The sequence below is a fragment of the Dipteris shenzhenensis genome, chromosome 6 (assembly GCF_047967505.1).
Source record: "Dipteris shenzhenensis isolate YYH24624 ecotype China chromosome 6, Dip_SZ_1.0, whole genome shotgun sequence".
NCBI lineage: Eukaryota > Viridiplantae > Streptophyta > Polypodiopsida > Gleicheniales > Dipteridaceae > Dipteris > Dipteris shenzhenensis.
Genome location: NC_141601.1, coordinates 56,788,933 through 56,807,653, shown reverse-complemented (window position 1 = coordinate 56,807,653; position 18,721 = coordinate 56,788,933). Strand labels below are relative to the sequence as shown.

The 18,721-nt window shown below is 40.8% G+C and overlaps 1 protein-coding gene across 1 annotated transcript; it reads right to left on the bottom strand.

Moving 5' to 3' along the window:
* Positions 1-848: 848 nt before the first annotated feature.
* LOC147901391 (aspartyl protease family protein 1-like) lies at positions 849-5,835 on the bottom strand. Its single transcript, XM_087376377.1, has 10 exons — positions 5,074-5,835; positions 4,831-4,972; positions 3,193-3,437; positions 2,712-2,939; positions 2,447-2,582; positions 2,273-2,340; positions 2,066-2,168; positions 1,866-1,923; positions 1,245-1,316; positions 849-1,149 (listed from the first exon to the last, which is right to left on the bottom strand). The coding sequence occupies exons 1-10, from the start codon at positions 5,418-5,420 to the stop codon at positions 944-946; spliced, it is 1,605 nt and encodes a 534-aa protein (XP_087232503.1). The 5' UTR covers positions 5,421-5,835; the 3' UTR covers positions 849-943.
* Positions 5,836-18,721: the final 12,886 nt, after the last annotated feature.

The following is an 18,721-nucleotide window of genomic DNA, read 5'->3' as shown; positions in this document are numbered from 1 at the left end:
TAGATTCTCTCGAGATTCTTGTATCCTAAAGGTTTTACACACAATTTCCATGCAATAGGTTGTGAAAAAATGAGAATATGTCTTCAAAAAGTGAGGCATGGAAATTTTGTAAGGTTGCAACAAATTTTATTTTAGAATAAGCAGGGTTTAAAATCACAGATACAAAGCATTGAAAAATATCCCATTTTCTAGTACTGCATAGGACCTGTATGCTAAATTATAGCTATGGACTACATGCAGTTGAAATGATAATAACCAAAATGTTGTGAGATACACCTTTCGATCACAACGTAGCATTCTTTTATCACAATGTTAATTTAGAAAAAAATTGATACTTGCAAGGGGTCGTGGTAATATTTGCGAAATAAGGCAATTTTTATTGGCCCTCTCATGATATGTTGATGCACATGTTATCATTGGTTCTATGTGAGCGATGATCTATGTAAACCAAATTCCGAGAGCCTAGCTTGTTCTTCACTTAAGTGCAGAGCTTAAAATGCACATTTGAGCATAATGGATAGATGTGAGTACATATGGCATTATTTTGGTGTTTTACATTACCTTGGGTAATGTCCATCATCATGTACTAAAATCAATGAAAAGACACTTGGATATTACATTAATCCAAGTTTGTCATTATTGCCAAGATGATAGCAATGGCATAACACTTTGGCATCTACTTGTAGCTTCACATATGGGATGCATAATTAAAATTTGTGTTGGGATAAAAAAGGTTATACACATTGGAATATAACAAGATTATTACTAGATCAAATAAACTAAGTTTGCATAGAAACCAAAAGAGTAGCCATAATAAGAGAAAAAGGACATGGATCCAAATCATCCATTTAATATTGAATTTTAATGTCTATTCCAAATTAAGGAATGAGTCTCCATCACAAAAGTGTATATGGTTCTAATGCATCATCTTCTATGTGCAATTTCACCTACCTATGATTGAAATGATTATACTAAAAATGCAAATAAGAGATATCAAGAGATTAACCTGTAAAGATTTTGTAACATTAGATGTATTGTTAATAGTACCCTGACTTGGTGGTGGAGATACATGTGAAGCTGGAGGTATGGAAGCTACGTCAATTGGAGATTGTTGTGGGCTTATTCCTACACTTGTAGTTAAATTATAGCCTGCATAAAGTCATATTCAAGATTTTAGATAAAATGGACTATCTCATATTTTAGATTTTAAAAACTCATTATCTTTGAAAGCATTACATACTCACAATTTGATTGTGCCCAACTAAGTGACATAGCACCTTTATCAAAAAAGAACTCATATCCTCCCATGAAATTATCTGAGAAGGTGTAGGCCGTTATAAAATACATTAGTACTCTATTCCAAAAGTAGTTATGGGTCATATGTTCATATGCACATGCATTCATGCACACTCGCATGTGCACCCACGCTCATGCGCACGCACGCACATACACATGCACACGCAACACACGTTTGAATGCATGCACATCCATGGTCATCCACACACATCTATGTGTAGGTGTTTGTGTCCATATACAATGTTTATACTCATGCATGCATGTATGTATGTGCAGATACACCATTCCAAATATCCATGCTCATACAAAGACATGGAGGATGCAAACATGTTCCAAAAAATGGACACATGCATCCATCCATGCACATAAAAGCACTCGTAGATACACACTCACTTAGGTGCATAGGTGTGTGCACACATCCAAATGTGTATGCATACATAACCACATCAAGAATATATATATATATATATATATATATGGTATATGTATATACATATACATATACATACATACATAGAGAGAGAGAGAGAGAGAGAGAGAGAGAGAGAGAGAGAGAGCGAGAGACTTACGAGCAATGATGCTTGTTGAGTCTTCTATAATTCCTAAACATACTAGAGCAATAGTATTCTGTATACAGGTAACCAAATGTTTGTTATATATAATGACATAAGAAATATACATCTAAATAAAATGAAATATTAAGGGAAATAGATTTTCCTTTATTGGAAACAACAAAATTGATTTGACTATATGAATGGGATCTCCATACCGTAGAAGTCACAATTGCAACATAGGGAGATTGAATAGTCAAATTACTTCCTCCAACAAAAACTATGCTTAAAGTGGGAAGACCACTTAGGTCATTAGCATTACTGCAAATGATCATGAGAACATGAGAAGATACACCTTGGGGGTAGGTGGTGTAAGTTAGAGTTAACATATGAATGAAAGAAATAAAACAGAATGATGCACAAACCTTACACTCCAACAATATTCAAAGGTATCGCTAATTTGACTTGTTGGTAAATTGATTTTCTTGTTGAACTACGTCATCACAAACCATTACAATATAGTTAGCTATCTGTGCTACCTACTTACAACACTCATTTGACATAAACACATAGTAAACATCAAATAAAGTTTTACTCACAATAGCACCAAGAGCTTGATATGTAGATGTTGGTAGACGAGTGATCGAAGTTCCTGTGTCAAAAATAATGTCCTTTGAAAAAGACAAGGTTTGATCTTCGACGACTATGGTTGTTGCCTTGATAACATAGTATAGACTGTCATACGGTAAGATTTCTTAGTAATCTTATACATGTTTCGATATCAAAAAATCATGTATAAATTTTCAAAGTGACACCTTACAGAAACGTTTTTGGAAATACAAAGCAATGAAAAGTAAAGTATACCTTGGGGTGATGGGAACAAGTGGTACACTTTGAAAGCTTGCATTTGCCTTCCTACCAAAGACAAGCCTTCCCGATGTGTCTACAAGTGAAAAGCACATTGAGAAAGAATTTGAGCCTATTCCTGATCTTGCTAGGGTACTTGGTATAGATATGTCCAATGGTCCAAGGCCTAGAAGACCATTCGGAGCAACACCAGCAAGAAAATCACCTGTTTGTACTTCACCACATCTACAAAATAACATGGCAAGATATTCAATCTTTGTGTACCATAACTGCAAGAAAAATGTCCATAGTAGTTCAATGTGGATTCATAATTGATACCTTATAGGCTACCAATTCACAAATAGAATGATTGTCTTGGGATAAATTCATGCAATGGAGCTCCTACCAAGTTTATCCTTAATATACGAAGCAAAATTGCTCATACTAGTTCATGCTATTTATTAAACTACTAACACATAAAGTTCAAATGAGGTCATACCCAAAATATATTGGCGTGCTGATGGCTCCACCTTCTACAGTTTCAGAGTTCAAATAAAGCAAATCTTGTACAAGTATTCCTGCTGTTGAAGTATTTGCCGAAACATAGGTCACATTATAATTGCAACTTTGATTTACATCATTGCAAACACTTGTTGAAGATGCATTTGAGCATATTTCATTACTACATGAAATAGATTTGCTCGTACTAGATGTTGATGGATTGTACACCGAAAAGTTACCATTCTACACAAGGCAATGCAAAATCCCAAGACCATTTCAAAGATTAATACACATTCCATCATTAAAAAATAACGTCAAAAGCTTTGCATGATTGTTTTAAAGAAATAATCAAAGGTAAGAATACGCTCAACTGGTGTTTGAATTTTATTTCATGACTCTTTAAAAATAGATAAATTAGAGTTACTTAATTCAATGAAAAAACATGCATATGATCATATGAGCTCTATACATGTACATGGAAAAAAATACATCAAATATTATATCTTCATAAGGTGCATATGCGACAAGAGTAGGAAGGGTTTGGGAGGAGATGCTGGTTTAAAGAAGGATATTTGGTGGGGTAGAGTGATGGTCAAAGAGGGTAGGGCTATGGCCTGCACAAACCTACTAAGAGCAAGAGGAATGTAAGGGAATGGCATTTGGTGTTGGGAGTAATTGTGGGATGTAAGAAACACTAATTGGAGGTTGTCTGTCTAAGATATGGTTCAAACTTAGTGCAACTTCAGAGTCGATGGTTGGCCGAGGATAAGTGGCCCACTAGCTACATCCCATGCAGTAGTCCATGGATTGACCAATAGGGAGTCTTTGGGGCTAGGTTTTAAGCAATATTACTATTTGCAAGTCTATCTAAAGGTGCTTGGTAGAGCAGAGATCTTTGATGGAGGGAATGAGTGCCATGTGGAAGCTAAGAAGGAGCTATAGAGGGCAATGAAAATAGGTTTGGGGATATCTAGAAACACTCGCGTTTTGGTAGTGTTAGCTTTCTGTTGCAAAAGGTTCTTGACAATTGGTTATTATGTGCAAGTGTTCTAAAGAAAAAGTGCAACATATGTTGGGGTCCTGTCCAATTGCTACGGGCTTGTGGTTTTGAATCTAGATTGCGATGTAAAGAGCTGGGTTAATAAAATCCTCTCTCTTGTACAAAAAACTAGAAGGCGGTTCTGTTATAGGTGACTTGCTCAGGTTCACCTTTCGTGGCCCAACTTGAGGGCATGTGGTTTTTTGGATGTAAGGTATGGGTTGGTGTTTGTCGAACTCTAACCTGGTGAGGGCGAGGCTGAAGTGAGCCTTGTGTATGGCTACCCGAGTTCATGAGGGGTAGGGATTTAAAAGTTCTTGGCCAATCTCTTCGTGAGGTTAGCTTTCATATCTAATGGAGACGGTTCAGCTTAAATCACTCTCAAGTGGCAGAGATGGGCCCCTTTTTGTCTCTATAAGTCTATTTCATCTTGTGTGACATATTTGAAAAACTCTAAAAGGCTAATAAAATATTGCGTTCTTCCCTCCTCCAAAAGAAAGAAATCTTCGTGTGTGATACTAATACTAAAAAGTAAAGCGTAATTAGACACCAAAAAGTAAAGCGTTCATCCCACTCAGAGTAGAATTATGGACGTACCGATGACAATCCATAGCTGGCTTCAGAGGTGTTTGCGCACTCTTGACATTGGCAGGGCACCCACAATAGATCGCTTCCCGTGTCCAGTGCTACCAAGAAAATTGAATTGGGCGTCCCTAGAGTCAACCGAGAGTAATGCAACCTGCTTGAACGAACGGTACAAATCGTCAAGTCACGTTGCACCAGGGGAATGAAAGAGAACCCCTCCCCTTCCGCACTAACAACGGCTTTAAAACAACTGACCCGCCCAGGGTTTCATAGCTCGTGGTCTCATTAGTCGGTGCAAAAGAATAAGATCCATCCGAAGTAGTGATCAAGCTCCTGCCCGCATGCCGCTGACGGTCGTGATAGATCAGCTTCTCGTAGTATTCCTGAGTTCCTTCGCTCGGCCAATCAGTGGTCACCTGTCCGGCATTCATAACCTGCATTATAGATTTGAACTCCTGGGAGTACTTGTGAATCATCTCCAGATAGAAAGTCTCCCCGAAGGAAATGTCCACCCGTAATAGGAGCGCCAGAATACAGTAGCCAAGCCACACTTTCGCTTTTCGAACGCCATACATGATTGGAAACAGATTCCAGGAGCGCATACAACGATCTCTGTGAAGCTACAAGATCCGATGAAGAAAGACTAGAGAAGAAGCTATAGGATGACGTAGCCGGGCTGCGCATTTAGCATCTGTTCACAATTGGCAAAGTGGGGGTGAAACAGATCATGTGTATGTCGCAATTGCAAGAAATGATGCTCTTGCAACACTTGCTGGAATATGGAAGGGGGCGTGAAGATGAAGGTGGACTATGGACAGGAGATCAGATGAGGCAGAACACAGCAAAAAGAGGTAGCTATGGGGAGGATGGAATGGATTGGCGATGTACTTGGAAGGTCTTTTGCGCGAAGAAAGACGAGAGAGGCACGGAGAAAGACGAAAGCGCGTCGTGACCGGGGGATTGAGCTCGATCGTAAGACTTTCCCGGCAAAACTGAAGTCGACAATCCTTCATACCCACCGCAATGCCTTGTAGACCAGGGATATTGGGCATTGAATGCTGGTTGTAGATAGCCTCTCTCTCTCTCTCTCTCTCTCTCTCTATCTCTCTCTCTCTCTTCATTTTAACAAGAGAGATTCAAATTTTATCAGAGTCACCCATCCACTAGAAAATAGAATTGGAGGATGGTTGGCACATGTGGTGGTTCACAAGAGTCGGTTGCTAATTTGTGTCAATTTAGATTGGTGTAGCGGTTAGAGGAGATGGAATGGGCCATTCATGTAGTGATTGGAAGAGTTGGCCATGGAGTAACTAAGATGGCATCCCTTCACACCACCTTTTGGCGGATGGTTTTCTCAAGGAAAAATCATACTAGAACAAACACACAGGACAAACAATTGATCCATTGCATTACCTCTTTTTTTTTTGTGTGCATGCCCACACCTACTATTGCAAACATCTTTGGAAGATCTTACCTTGTAACTTCATCCAAATTGCAAATTCCATTGAAAATAGGTGTTTTTTGCTTGTACTTCACACGCTCCAATTTTTGAGTCCACTCATGCAAATGTACCCCTTTACAAGTCATTAATTTTGCTAACCTTATGTTGTTTCAAAGATTAGGGAAGTCACTTGGGCTACCATCCATTAGGCAATGCCACCAATGTAATGTGGCAATGTAGTCGATCAAGGTTACAACCTTAGATTATTTCAAAGATAACAAAGAAACTTCGTTACCTTTACCGATATGGCTCCTGAGATTTGGGCTCTTCAACCTCCCGAACAATGGACTCATGGGATGACATTACATGCTCTGTTGCATGCAAAATTTATATCTCTTTGGAATTTGGAATAGTGAACCAAGATTATGAGCCAATTGACATGAAGCCATCTTTTTAAAGAGAGGGTAATTGGGTGTGCATACAACTTGCTAAGATGTATGCATTTTTTAACTCTTTTATTTTTTAATGTAGGAATTTAATGTGGGCATACCATATGCAAGAAAGATGGCTCGAATGGAGGCTGTGTGTGAATGAATGGGTTAACAAGCGAAAACGGTAGCCTGGTTTCCATTTAGGTGTCATGCCTAAGCAGAGCGAATTCCCAAGCTTTATCACTAGGTCCTACGAAAAATACATGCTCATATAAAGAATTAGGAAAAATAGATTCATCCCTTGGTCTCTATTATGATAATGTGTCTAGGCTCCCTCTCATATGTAGCTAGTTTTTGCTCACAACCACCTACTGCTCATGGTTGAAACTTTCCCCTTTATTCAAGTTGAGTTTTGTCTAGGAACACATTCATGTGTCTCGAAGCATGTCGATGGAAATCAAGGCCTAAAGCATGCCACCTTTCTCAGGATGTTGTTCAATTATGTCTGCACAGCTCCCCAGACTAGTTTTTTGAGGGGCGGCGTCTAGGCATTGCATGAGGGTGGGAGTTGGAGATTACAGGAGATGTCGTCATATTTGGAGCAAGCAGCGTTGGAAACCAACTAGGAGTTGACGCCCCCTACAAACATGCTTAACAGCGACTGAAATCCCGATGTAAATGCAACTAAATTGAAGCTCCTCATACATAGCATGCCGATGGAGTTTTGGTGATGTGGGGTGTCATTCAGAAAGAGTTCAAAGAGTGGGCAAAGGGACTATTAACACATACAAACATGATTTGAAATGGAGTAGTGTTCACATGATGGAGTTGTTGCGTCGTAGTTCTAGGAGAGGCCGAACGTTGACGGTTTCAAACGTAAAACGTCCGAAATCTTTTCCGTGTATTTTGAAATTTGGCCTTTAGTTCAAGGAAATTCCCGGGAGGAAGGTTTCAAACGAGGTGGCAAAGATTCCGCATCTTTCCAAATGTCTATTTTTGGCCGTCTATTCGTGGGCTCGCTCAAAAGTGGTTGAACGATCAACGTTTGACTAGCCAACATGCACAGCGTCGTCGACGTAAATCGCAGGCAACTTCCTCGCCAGCACGCCAGCCTCTCTTATTAGTTTAATCCTGCCTTGGAACAACAGCAACTGGCTTCTATTCGAAGGTCCAACAGGTCTTAACGTGGGATGCCGATTTAACGATAGCTCTTGTTATTATTATGAAATGGCTGCGCCCTGTCCCGAGAATATTGAGGGCCCACGACTCTCCCTCTAAAATCCAACCACTGGAACGCCCTTCACATGATTTGATTCTTGACACTTATCCCTCCACTACCTACCCTGCAATCGAGAGAGAGAGTGAGAGAGAGAGAGAGTGTGTTTTCTAAATTGATTTGTTAAGTAGCCAACTCTATTAATGTCAAACCCTTCACATGACTTATCAACCTCGACCCTTCTATCCCTCGACTTGTTTTTCTACCTACCCTTCAATCTCGATTCTCACTTCTTATCATTCTTAGGTTCATCTTTTGGAATAACAGTCTATTTTCAAATTTTGTGTGTGTGTTATATGTGTATATGTGTGTGTGACAATCTCATTTCTTATCATTCTTAGGTTCATCTTTTGGAATAATAGTCTATTTTCAAATTTTGTGTGTGTGTGTGACAATGTGTGTGTGTGTCACACACACACACACACACACACTCATCATAAATTGACTTATAGCTTATTTTTTCAACTAGCCACCTTTTTTAATGTTGGACCCTTCACACGATTTGATACCTCCATGCTTCTATCCCTCCACTTGTTTCCCTACCTACCCTTCAATCTCGATTCTCATTTCTTAACATTTTTAGGTTCAGCTTTTGGAAAAGCAGTCTATTTTCAAATACAATCTTATTTGGATTTCAATTTTCAAAATTGACCATTGAAGGGTCATCTTTTGGGATAACACTATTTTCAAATTATGTGTGTGCGCGCATGTGTGTGTGTGTGCGCGGGTGCGTGCATGCATAATTTTTTCATGGATAAAAAGACCCCTTTACAAACTTATGGTTTTTTCCCCAAAAATCAATAGATAATCCCCTTATGTAAATACATTTCTATAAATTTACCTTAAATTTTGGAATTAAAAAGCCCCTCCATTTGAACTCATGTGGTATACTTACATATTTTTAAGTGAACCCCCCGATGTGTGTGTGTGTGTGTGTGTGTATGTGTGTGTGTCTGTGTCTGTGTGTGTGTGTGTGTGTGTGTGTGTGTGAGAGAGAGAGAGAGAGAGAGAGAGCATGGATGATTTTTTCATGTTAGTTTCATTAAAAAGTGAAACTTTAATATTGGCATCAAAAGTTTATGTGCCCTAATTTTTTTTAAAAATTCATGTTAGTTTCGTTAAGTAGTGAAATTTTTATATTGGCATAGTTTCTGTGCCTTAATAAAAATAAAATTTGAAACATTCGCCAAGATTTGAAACTTTTATGTAAAAATCTTAAAAGTTTTGTCAGGATTTCCACAGGGAACTACCCAGGCGCGCCGCAACTGCCTGGCAACTCCACCATGTGGGTGAGCACTGTGGGCAAGCCCTCGCTATGCCACGAGGGGGGGGTGTGGTCAGGCGGAGCAAGAGAGCGTGAGACGTGCAACTAGAGAGAGAGAGAGAGAGAGAGAGAGAGAGAGACATACATGCATGCATACATACATACATACATACATACATACATATATATATATATATATAGAGAGAGAGAGAGAGAGGGGGGGGGGGTGATGGAGGGGAGATGGAGGGAGGGGAATGGGGGAGAGAATGCGAGGGGTAGAGAGAGAGGATGGAAAAAGGAGGGGGGATTGAAGAGTGGTGGCAGAGAGAGGGGATAGAAGGGGGTGTGGGATGGAAGAGGGGTGAGAGAGGGAGAGGGAAGCAAAAAATGGATAGAAAAAAGAAAGGAATGATGAAAAAATCATCTTGATGGAAAATAAGAAAATTTGATGAAAGGAAAGGTGGAAGGGGAAATTGATTACCGTCAAGCATTCTCCAAATACTCTCTTGATGTTTGAGGATGGTTGAGTAAAACAACGGGGATGGCTAGGTCTTTGTTGCGACAAGGGTTCGATGTATAGCTCGATGGATGAGGATGGGAGTAAGGTGGTTTTTGACATAGAGGGAGGAAGATCTTGCGTGGGGCTTGAGAATTTGGAAGAGGAGGGAGGCCAAATGAAGAGGAAGAAGAACGAGGGAGGTGGGTGCAATTTAATAGGAATGGAGGTGGGAGCGGTGGATTTAGTCAACACTTGTGTACCCTCCAAAGTGTCCACGCAATGGATAACATGATATATTGGATTATCAAATTCCCTTTTTTTAATGTGGAGAGGGGTTACCACTTAACCTGTCACTGCCTGTAACCACTTAACTTGTCACTTTTCATGGGTATGTTAGATGTATTTTTAGTAAAAAGAAGAAACGTTTAGAATTTTAAGCTCTACACATTGGTGTCGATTTGATTGACTGATTTGTTCTTTAAGTGGCTATTTTTTAAGAAACATAAAATTCCTCAAGCTAGTAACTGAAGGTTTCTACTCGGGATTCTTATTTTTGGCTAGATTTGGAAATATGTTAGCTCTCCTAACCCTTGAGTGATATGAAAATAAGAGTTTTGTTCTATTCATGCATGCTCATGCATATCTACATTCATTTTAAGAAACTCATCTCCCTCATAGATCTTGGAGAACAAGGGTTAGGAACTAATCTAAGAGGGTAAGGGTTTAGGAATCGCATCTAATATGTGCATGTAGGATTCCTATGATAGAATCTTGAGAGACTATTTCTAGCATCATCATGTAAGTACAATCGAATAAGTTGCTACTACTCTATGCACACATTCTTTGCTACTTGAGTCTATTTTGACATAGAGTTAACAATGATCAATCTGTCAAGGGAATCCAAGGAAAGGAAGGGAGAAATGAAGGTAAAATAAAACATTCATTGGCTCAAGTACACGTCAGTGCTACGACCACTCACCTTGAGTTTTCCTCCAATTTGGGAGCTAGACTAAATCGACTAAGGGATCTGATAGGATCTCTTAAGGGCAAATAAAAGCCCCCACAAAACAGTGAGACTTCAAGAGCTAAACGTAAGAGTACTCCTCCTATAAACTTGGACCTGGATGAGGATGAGGATGATAAAGCCGACCTATGCCAAGTCCCAAGACATTTAAAGTCATACATGATCCAAGGCCGTACGATACTCCTAGAGCAAGACAAAAGGACAGTGGAGGAAGGAAATCAGTAAGGTTTTGATGGATCAGCCAAGGTTAAAGAGGTAATCCTAGTGGCAAAAGATGAAGACCCTAAACCCCTCTACATCACCAATGATCTTATGCGAGTACAATAAGAGGACCTAACCTCACTCCACCCATCAAGATCATTACCCACTCCCATTTACTGAGCATATTCTTGAAAGAGTAGCTTGCAAGGAGGCTTATAGTTTCCTTAATGGATTTTCTTGCTACAACCAAGTGTTCATCGTGGTTGAAGACTAACATAAAATGGCATTTGCCATGGAATGGGGAATATTTGCATTGAGAGTCGGGCCGCCCGATAACAACATAACGATGTGGCTTTCTTTCTAGGTCTGCACTAGGCTTTCGCCTGCCCATAGGATCTGCAAGGACAGGCGGGTTGATTTCTCGATTTTCTGTCCTCACCGAGTGTATTCGTCAAGAATAACATCCGAGCCTCAGCTCACCCCAAAGCAGCAAGCAAAAAGGGAAAATCGAAAGAACTCTGATTGATTATTATTTCCCGGGTAAGCGTGTAGCGCTTACCCTGTCCCCCACCCGGGGACCTGTAGAGGGCCCGGGAAATGGCCTGCCTGAAAGGAGGGAGAAATTGCATTGCTAGGAAGGGCGGGGCGGGAGAAATTACTCTCAGGCCACCCGATAACAACATAACAATGTGGCTTTCTTTCTAGGTCTGCACTAGGCTTTCGCCTACCCATAGGATTTGCAAGGACAGGCGGGTTGATTTCTCGATTTTCTATCCTCACCGAGTATATTTGTCAAGAATAACATCCGAGCCTCGGCTTCACCCCAAAGCAGCAAGCAAAAAGGGAAAATCGAAAGAACTCTGATTGATTATTATTATACGATGATGCTTTTTGGACTCACCAAGCTTGACCTGCATTCTAGAGGTCAATGAGAACGGCCTTTAAAGAATACCTAAGGAACTTCTTAAAAGTGTTCTTGGATAATCTATATGTTTGCTCAACATGGGATGACCACTTTGGACACTCAAGGCTAGTCTTCGCAAGGTGCCGACTGTAAAAGATTTTCCTTAACCCCCTCAAATGCCAATTTTAGGTAAAACATGGGGTGATATTAGGACATGTTGTGTCAATAAATGGTATTACCATGGATTGCATCAACTTAGATTAAGCTCATTCTCGAGCTTCCACCCCCACCAACACCACAGGGTGTGCAATACTTTACTAGGCATACACTCTATTACATAATATTTATATATAGATACGTCGAGGTTGCACTCCCCTTGTATTATGGTATTTATTTGGATGAAGGAATGCCAAGCCTCATTTGAAACTCTTAAGCTCACAGTATCTTTTACCTCCTATATTGTGGACACCAGGCTGGAGCTTCATATTCCATGTACATATAGATACCTCGAAAGTTGCAGTAGGACGTATGTTGGCAGAGGCAGGCAATATAACTTAGATTACTTTGTGTACTTTGCAAGTCGCCAACCTAACAATGCCGAGGTGAATAATACACCCAAAGAAAGGAAAGGCCTTGCAATAGTTTATGCAATTAAGAAGTTTTTCCACTACTTGTTCGCAAAACAAATTTGTGTTCTTTGTGGACCATCAGGCATGATTGCTCTATCTAGTCAATAAACTATGTATGACCAAAAGCATCAAGTGGTGGATGCTAATAATATTAGAATTTGATTTCACCATCACAGTTTGCAAAGGGAGAGCCCGCTTTTTGGTAGAACATATGCATAGGATCCCAAACAGAGAGCCAACAATTGGAACCGATGATGATGTCCCTAATGTCCCATTATTCCTTATTATTGATATCATACCAAAATGGGAACAAGAGATTGGTCAGCTTTTGGACAATGGGTTTCCACAAGCTAGGACCTTAACAAGGATAGGGCCCAAAAATTTATTAAGGATGCACCACCATTGCCAGTCAATTGTACTAAATGGGAAAGGATGACATTATGCATTGCTATGTTTCTGAAGATGAGTTCATTGAGGTGTTGGAAGAAGCACACTCAGCATAGTAGGAGGTCATTTTGCAAGAGAGAGCATGGCCCACAAGGTATTGCAAGCTAGGTTATTGTGGCCCACACTTTTCACAGATGTGGCTGAATTTGTTAAATGTTATGACCCCTACCAAAGAGCATACATACCTCAAAAGAAAGACTGCATGCCCCTCACGAGAATATTTACATACCAACCTTGTGAAAAGTGGGCTATTGATTTCATTGAACCTATAAGTCCGATAGCTAAAGAGATGCAAGCACAATATATTATCGTTGCGATGATTGACTACTTTAGCTACCCTTGGAAATTCAAGCAAGGGACACCAAAGTAACATCCCATCCACTCCCCACTCAGTAGTACCACAAGAATCTATCCCTAAAAAGGGGGTAGCATTACAAGAATCTATTGAGGTGAATGAGCCAGTGATGCTGGAAGTGACATTGCTACCACAAGAACAAATGAAGTATTGACAAGAGTCACCTTCGACAACAATAAGTTAGGTCAGAGTCAGTAACATGTCAAAAATGTCACGGAATGTCCTAATAGTCCAAAAACGTCCAAAAATAGTTAACATGTAAAAAATGCCAAGGAATGTCCTAATAATCCAAAAACTTTCAAAAATATTCATTTAATACTAAACCTTGAATTATAGCTAATTCAGCGCTTGCTAAACTTGTAATCCAATGCACGCTGAATTGCCAATTTAGTGCTATACTCAAAATTTCGCATTGGGAATATTTTAGCGTGCATGAAAATTCTAACTCAGTACTTGCGGAGATATATTTGAGTGCATTGTTAATTTTGTGCATGCTAAATTAAGCTAATTCCGTGCACTAAATTCAATGCATACTAAATTTCGAATTTAGTGCTACACTGAAATGGTAATTCAATGTCGGGAATATTTTAGCACACATGAAAATTCTAACTTAATGCCCATGGAGATATATCCTACTGCATTGTTAATTTGGTGCATCCTAAATTAAGTTGATTTAGTGCACACTCAAATAGCAAATTCTATAACCCCCCTCGGGCCAGAAATGTTAAATTAGTAGTTTTAACTAGGTTCTATCAAAATTCACCCAGAGATTTTGTGCAAGCCCATGTAGTCCAAGGTGTCACTACAATGGCTTTTAGAGTTGTAGCAATGTGAATCCCCAAGAGAAGAAAAGGGAGACGGAGGAGGGAAAGAGAGAAGGGAGAGGGGGAAAGAGAGAGGAAGGGGAAGGAATACATGAAGCAAGAAGGGGGAAGGGGGTAAGAGGCACTCACAACTTATACATAGCACCTTTTGATGGGAGGGCCAACCCTACTCCTCCTCACCACTATCCCTATTCACATGTTACAAGAACTTCGGCCATGCCCCAAGTCAACATTTCATTCTCCTCCTAGAATTTCCTCCATTCTATCTCCTGGCCTCCTACCACTCCTTATGGGAGAAATGCAAGGCCATGCAATCCAAGGTGTCACTTCGATGGCTTCTAGAGTTGTAGCAATGTGAATCCTCAAGAGAAGAAAGGGGAAAAGGAGAAGGGAAAGAGAGAAGGGAGAGGGGGAAAAGAGAGAGGAAGGGGAGGTGATGCAAGAAGCAAGAAGGGGGAAGGGGGTGAGAGGCATTAACAAAGGCAAGGACAAGAGAAACATAGACAACCCCTCTTGGAAAGAAGGAAATCTTCTACTTCTCAAACTTGCATCCATAAAACTGAAGACCAAAGGTCAAGCTTTCTAGTTTTAATACATAGCACCTTTTAAACGGAGGGCCAACACTACTCCTCCTCACCACTCTCCCTATTCATATGTTACAAGCACTTGGGCCATGCCCCAAGGCAAAATTTTATTCTCCCTTTAGTCTTTCCTATTCTCTATCTTCGAGGGGTTAACATGCCCCCCTCCTGAAGTTGATCCATCCTTGGATCAAGTAGTGCAAAGTAGGCTGGTTGTCAGCATAGACTAGATGAGGGAGTGGCAGTCAAAAAGCAATTGGAAAACTTGGTAAAAGGGAAAATGGGGCTCCCAAAAATGTGCGGCATGCATGTCCTTGAATGTTCATATATGGTGGGCAAGAAAATTACGAACTCGTAGGTACATGCGTATGACTTGCTTGAAGCTGGGCCCTTCATCCAAGTTAAAGACACTCATGGCGGATATTCAGGTTTTGCTCCTCATGTGTTGGGTGCTGCTTTGGAATGTCTTGTAACAAAATGATCAAGAAGCGAAGAAAATGAATTGCAGCGACCACCATTGGATCTGGGACTTCTGTATTCTTGTCAGTATAATATTTCATTTACATTGTAAGGCCGTAAGAAGTGGCAACTGGAGGAAAGTTGAAGAGGGGAAAATTGTAAATGACATTGGGGTCATTCTCCCACATTTCTAATAAAAGGGGACCACTTCCATCGACGAGGCACTAGCATATAAGTGGGATGGATATGGCGGGAGTAGCACACACTACAATAGCTAAGCCAAAACTCTTGCTTCTTCAAAAACGAGACTCTCCAGGCTAAGTGTATCCATGTGGTTGCATCTATAGTTGGCACTATGTGGTGATCGGGCTCTTGATAGCCGCCTCTTTCCTCGGTCTTATGGGACGTTCCACTTTTGGAACATCCACTCAATAAATAGTGTTAGAGCTTAGACCTCCATAATATCTACAACCTTCAGATCAAAACTTTGGAGTTTGCCTTTCCATAGGCTGAGGTTCATCATGTCCTCGAAACGTTGGCATTTGTGGAGGATGCGGTACCACTTAGGATCCTTGATTGGAATATCTTCTATTTGATCCCCTCCATCCATCAGGAAGTGGTCTCACTCTATGGAAGGCTATTGCTAGGGTGAGATATGTTGGAGGTACAAATGTTGGCCGCAAAATTTGTTGGACCAAATTGAGAGTGAGATCATTTGAAGGGTCTTGTATTGTACTTGTAGATGCATTTGTTGACCCCATGTGTGTGGTGGTGGATGGCTGTAAGGAAGACGGTTGTGTAGAAGGGGTGGAGGTGGGTTAGGAAAATTGAGATAAGTATTAAGAGGGGAGGCAATGGGGCGGTTGATATTATCGATGGGGTAGCTGGGAAGTATCAAGGTGGGCGGTGGAGTTAAAGATGGCTATGGCCATGTGAACAACTTCTTCGAAGAGAGATTAAGGATAAATGACATGCTCTATTTCTGAATGGCTTAAGCCTTTGTCGAGCATGCGCTGTATAGCTATGTAGTCCGGGCAGTGACTCACGTGTTGTGGGGACCTTGGAAGAATGCCATCAAAGCCTCTACTCCGAAACAACTCCCTATGGGAGCTTCATATGTGCAAGCCTCACGCTTGTGTCATCCAATTATGTAACGGATTGTGTGAGAGTGATTCCATGATGGGGAAAGATAGAGGGCGAGGGGAGAGGGAAAGGAAGAGAGGGATGAGAGCAAGGGGGAGGGGACAATGGGGGAGGTGGAGAGTGGCAAACAATCACAAGACAACTTAGTAAGGGAAAACAAGAAGACTCAATGCAATAGAATAAAGAGAAAGGGAGAACTTCTATTCCAAATCTTGCAAGTACACAATGAAGACCAAAGTCACTTTTGGCCTTATATATATTTCCACCTTTTGAAGGGAGGGCTAACCCTTGTACTCTCATGTACCTCTCTCATTCTCTTTTAACAACCCCTTGGGCCCATTTGGCTCCAAGGAAAATATTATTTACTAATCCTCACGCTCTCTCCTACATCTCTGCTTACTTCACATGGTACATAAACTATTAACCATGGCGGCGGTTAACATGCCCCCCTTCCTATTCACAATCCATTCCTAGATTTTGTCCTATGCAAGATGCTAGTCTTGAGGGCATTGCTCATGATGCAATACCAATCGAAGATTCTATGGGAGATGCGGCAAAATGGATGGAGAGGCTTCCAAAAGTGTCTCTCAGAGATATCTTTGAAGGTCTGAATATGGTGACCATGAACATTGTAGACATGTACATAGAGGCACATTACTTGAGGGAATAAGGGATTCTTGTTCAAGTTGAAAACCATTTTTGTATGCAGCCACTGATGATGATTTTTGGTCATCAAGGTGAGTGTAGGTAGGTCCCATAGGCAAAAGGATTAGCAATCAAAAAAGAAATGCATTATACCTACCACTGCAGGATCAGGGAGCAGGATCAGGGACTAACTCCTCCATCTGAGCTACTAGGGATAAGGAAGAGCCAACTTCTGAAAAGTCAAGCATCAAAAGTTGGAGGCTTCATTTGGATCTAGATTCTTCTGCCCACACTCATTCAAAATTCGGCCAGCTCCATCGACAGCATAGTGGCATGTAAGTGGGGTCGATCCACCATTCTAATCCTACACAGCAGTATGTTTGCCAAAATGTTCCATGGGGTTGCATGCTTAAAAAATGGAATCCCCCACTGGGGTTGTAGATCTACATTGGCATCTATGTGGGGTACTTGGTTGTAGTCTAGTCAATTGTATTCGCCCCATGTATGCCAATCATTCTTGCACCACCACTTTCAGAAGCTGTGTTGGATGAGTTTGGTGAGAGCTCGCACCTCTAGGCAGATCAATCAACTGTGACATCTACGTAAATTTAAAGACATTCATCCATGACAAATAAGAAGTCTAGGGAGGTAAGGGATCATAGGAAAACAAGCTCCTAGTGCAACAACGCTAATCCTTGATCCTGACCATCCACATCCCTTACACCCATAGGAAGGAGCTCAGAGATGGACCTAGGATAATCATAATTGTTCAAATCCAGGCCTCTAAGAAGATGAGTATTCATGAATATCAAAAGTATGCTCTCATTATTCAATAATCATCACGATAGGAAGGCAAGCCCAAAGATGGGACAATGAACAAACATTTGTACCAACGAATACATGATGGGAAGACGAGAGAGTATGCATAGAAGTAGAAACACTTTGGAAGATAATCATGCTTTTCCTAGTCATCTCCCTCTCTTGAGCAAAATGGTTATCTTCTATAAGGTGAATGCACCAAAAGTCTTATGAGGTGGACAACTTGCCTTTCCATCTGTTGACATCCATGGCATCCTCGACCATTCAGAATGACTGATAGCATCATACCATGTGTTGTTGGTTAGGAGTGGCGTCTTGTGGCTATTGACCTTCTTCTTCATGCAGGTGTTGGTCAACATCTTCTTCACCTTCTTCTTCATATGGCCCCTTGACGTATAAGAAGAGCATGGGCTTGAGTATTTTGCATTAATGAGTGGTACCCATGTCTTTTGGTCCCTCCTATTAAGAGGCTGCTATTGTGTGTCCCTTGTGCCATGCTGTGATGTGGAGGGCTGTGAGGTGGGGCTTGTGCTTGTGTGGGTGCCTACTGTGATAGTAGAGATGGGGCATGTGCCAGGAGTTGTGTCAGGATGTGAGGGCGGTGGTGGTTGTGGTGCATAATTAAAAAGGTTCCAATCACATACATATCATCGGGCTATACATCAATTGGGTATACCACATGTGACTACCTTATGCCAATTTGAATTATATTCTCAAGGGCCTAGAGTATATTATTGTACAGTTTTATAATGCCGGTAGGGGGATATCTTTCACTAGCAACCCTAAATAGGTGGTGGAATATATACTTGGCACCATTCCTATGATACCGTTGGATCCATTCAAGAATTTTGTAGGGATTTTAAGGTTGGTCTTCTAAGGCTGATGGCTTGATAAGCTCTAGAAGAGGCACAACCATGGTGAAGTCTATGGAGTCATGTAACACTCTAGTCCATGCCATGAA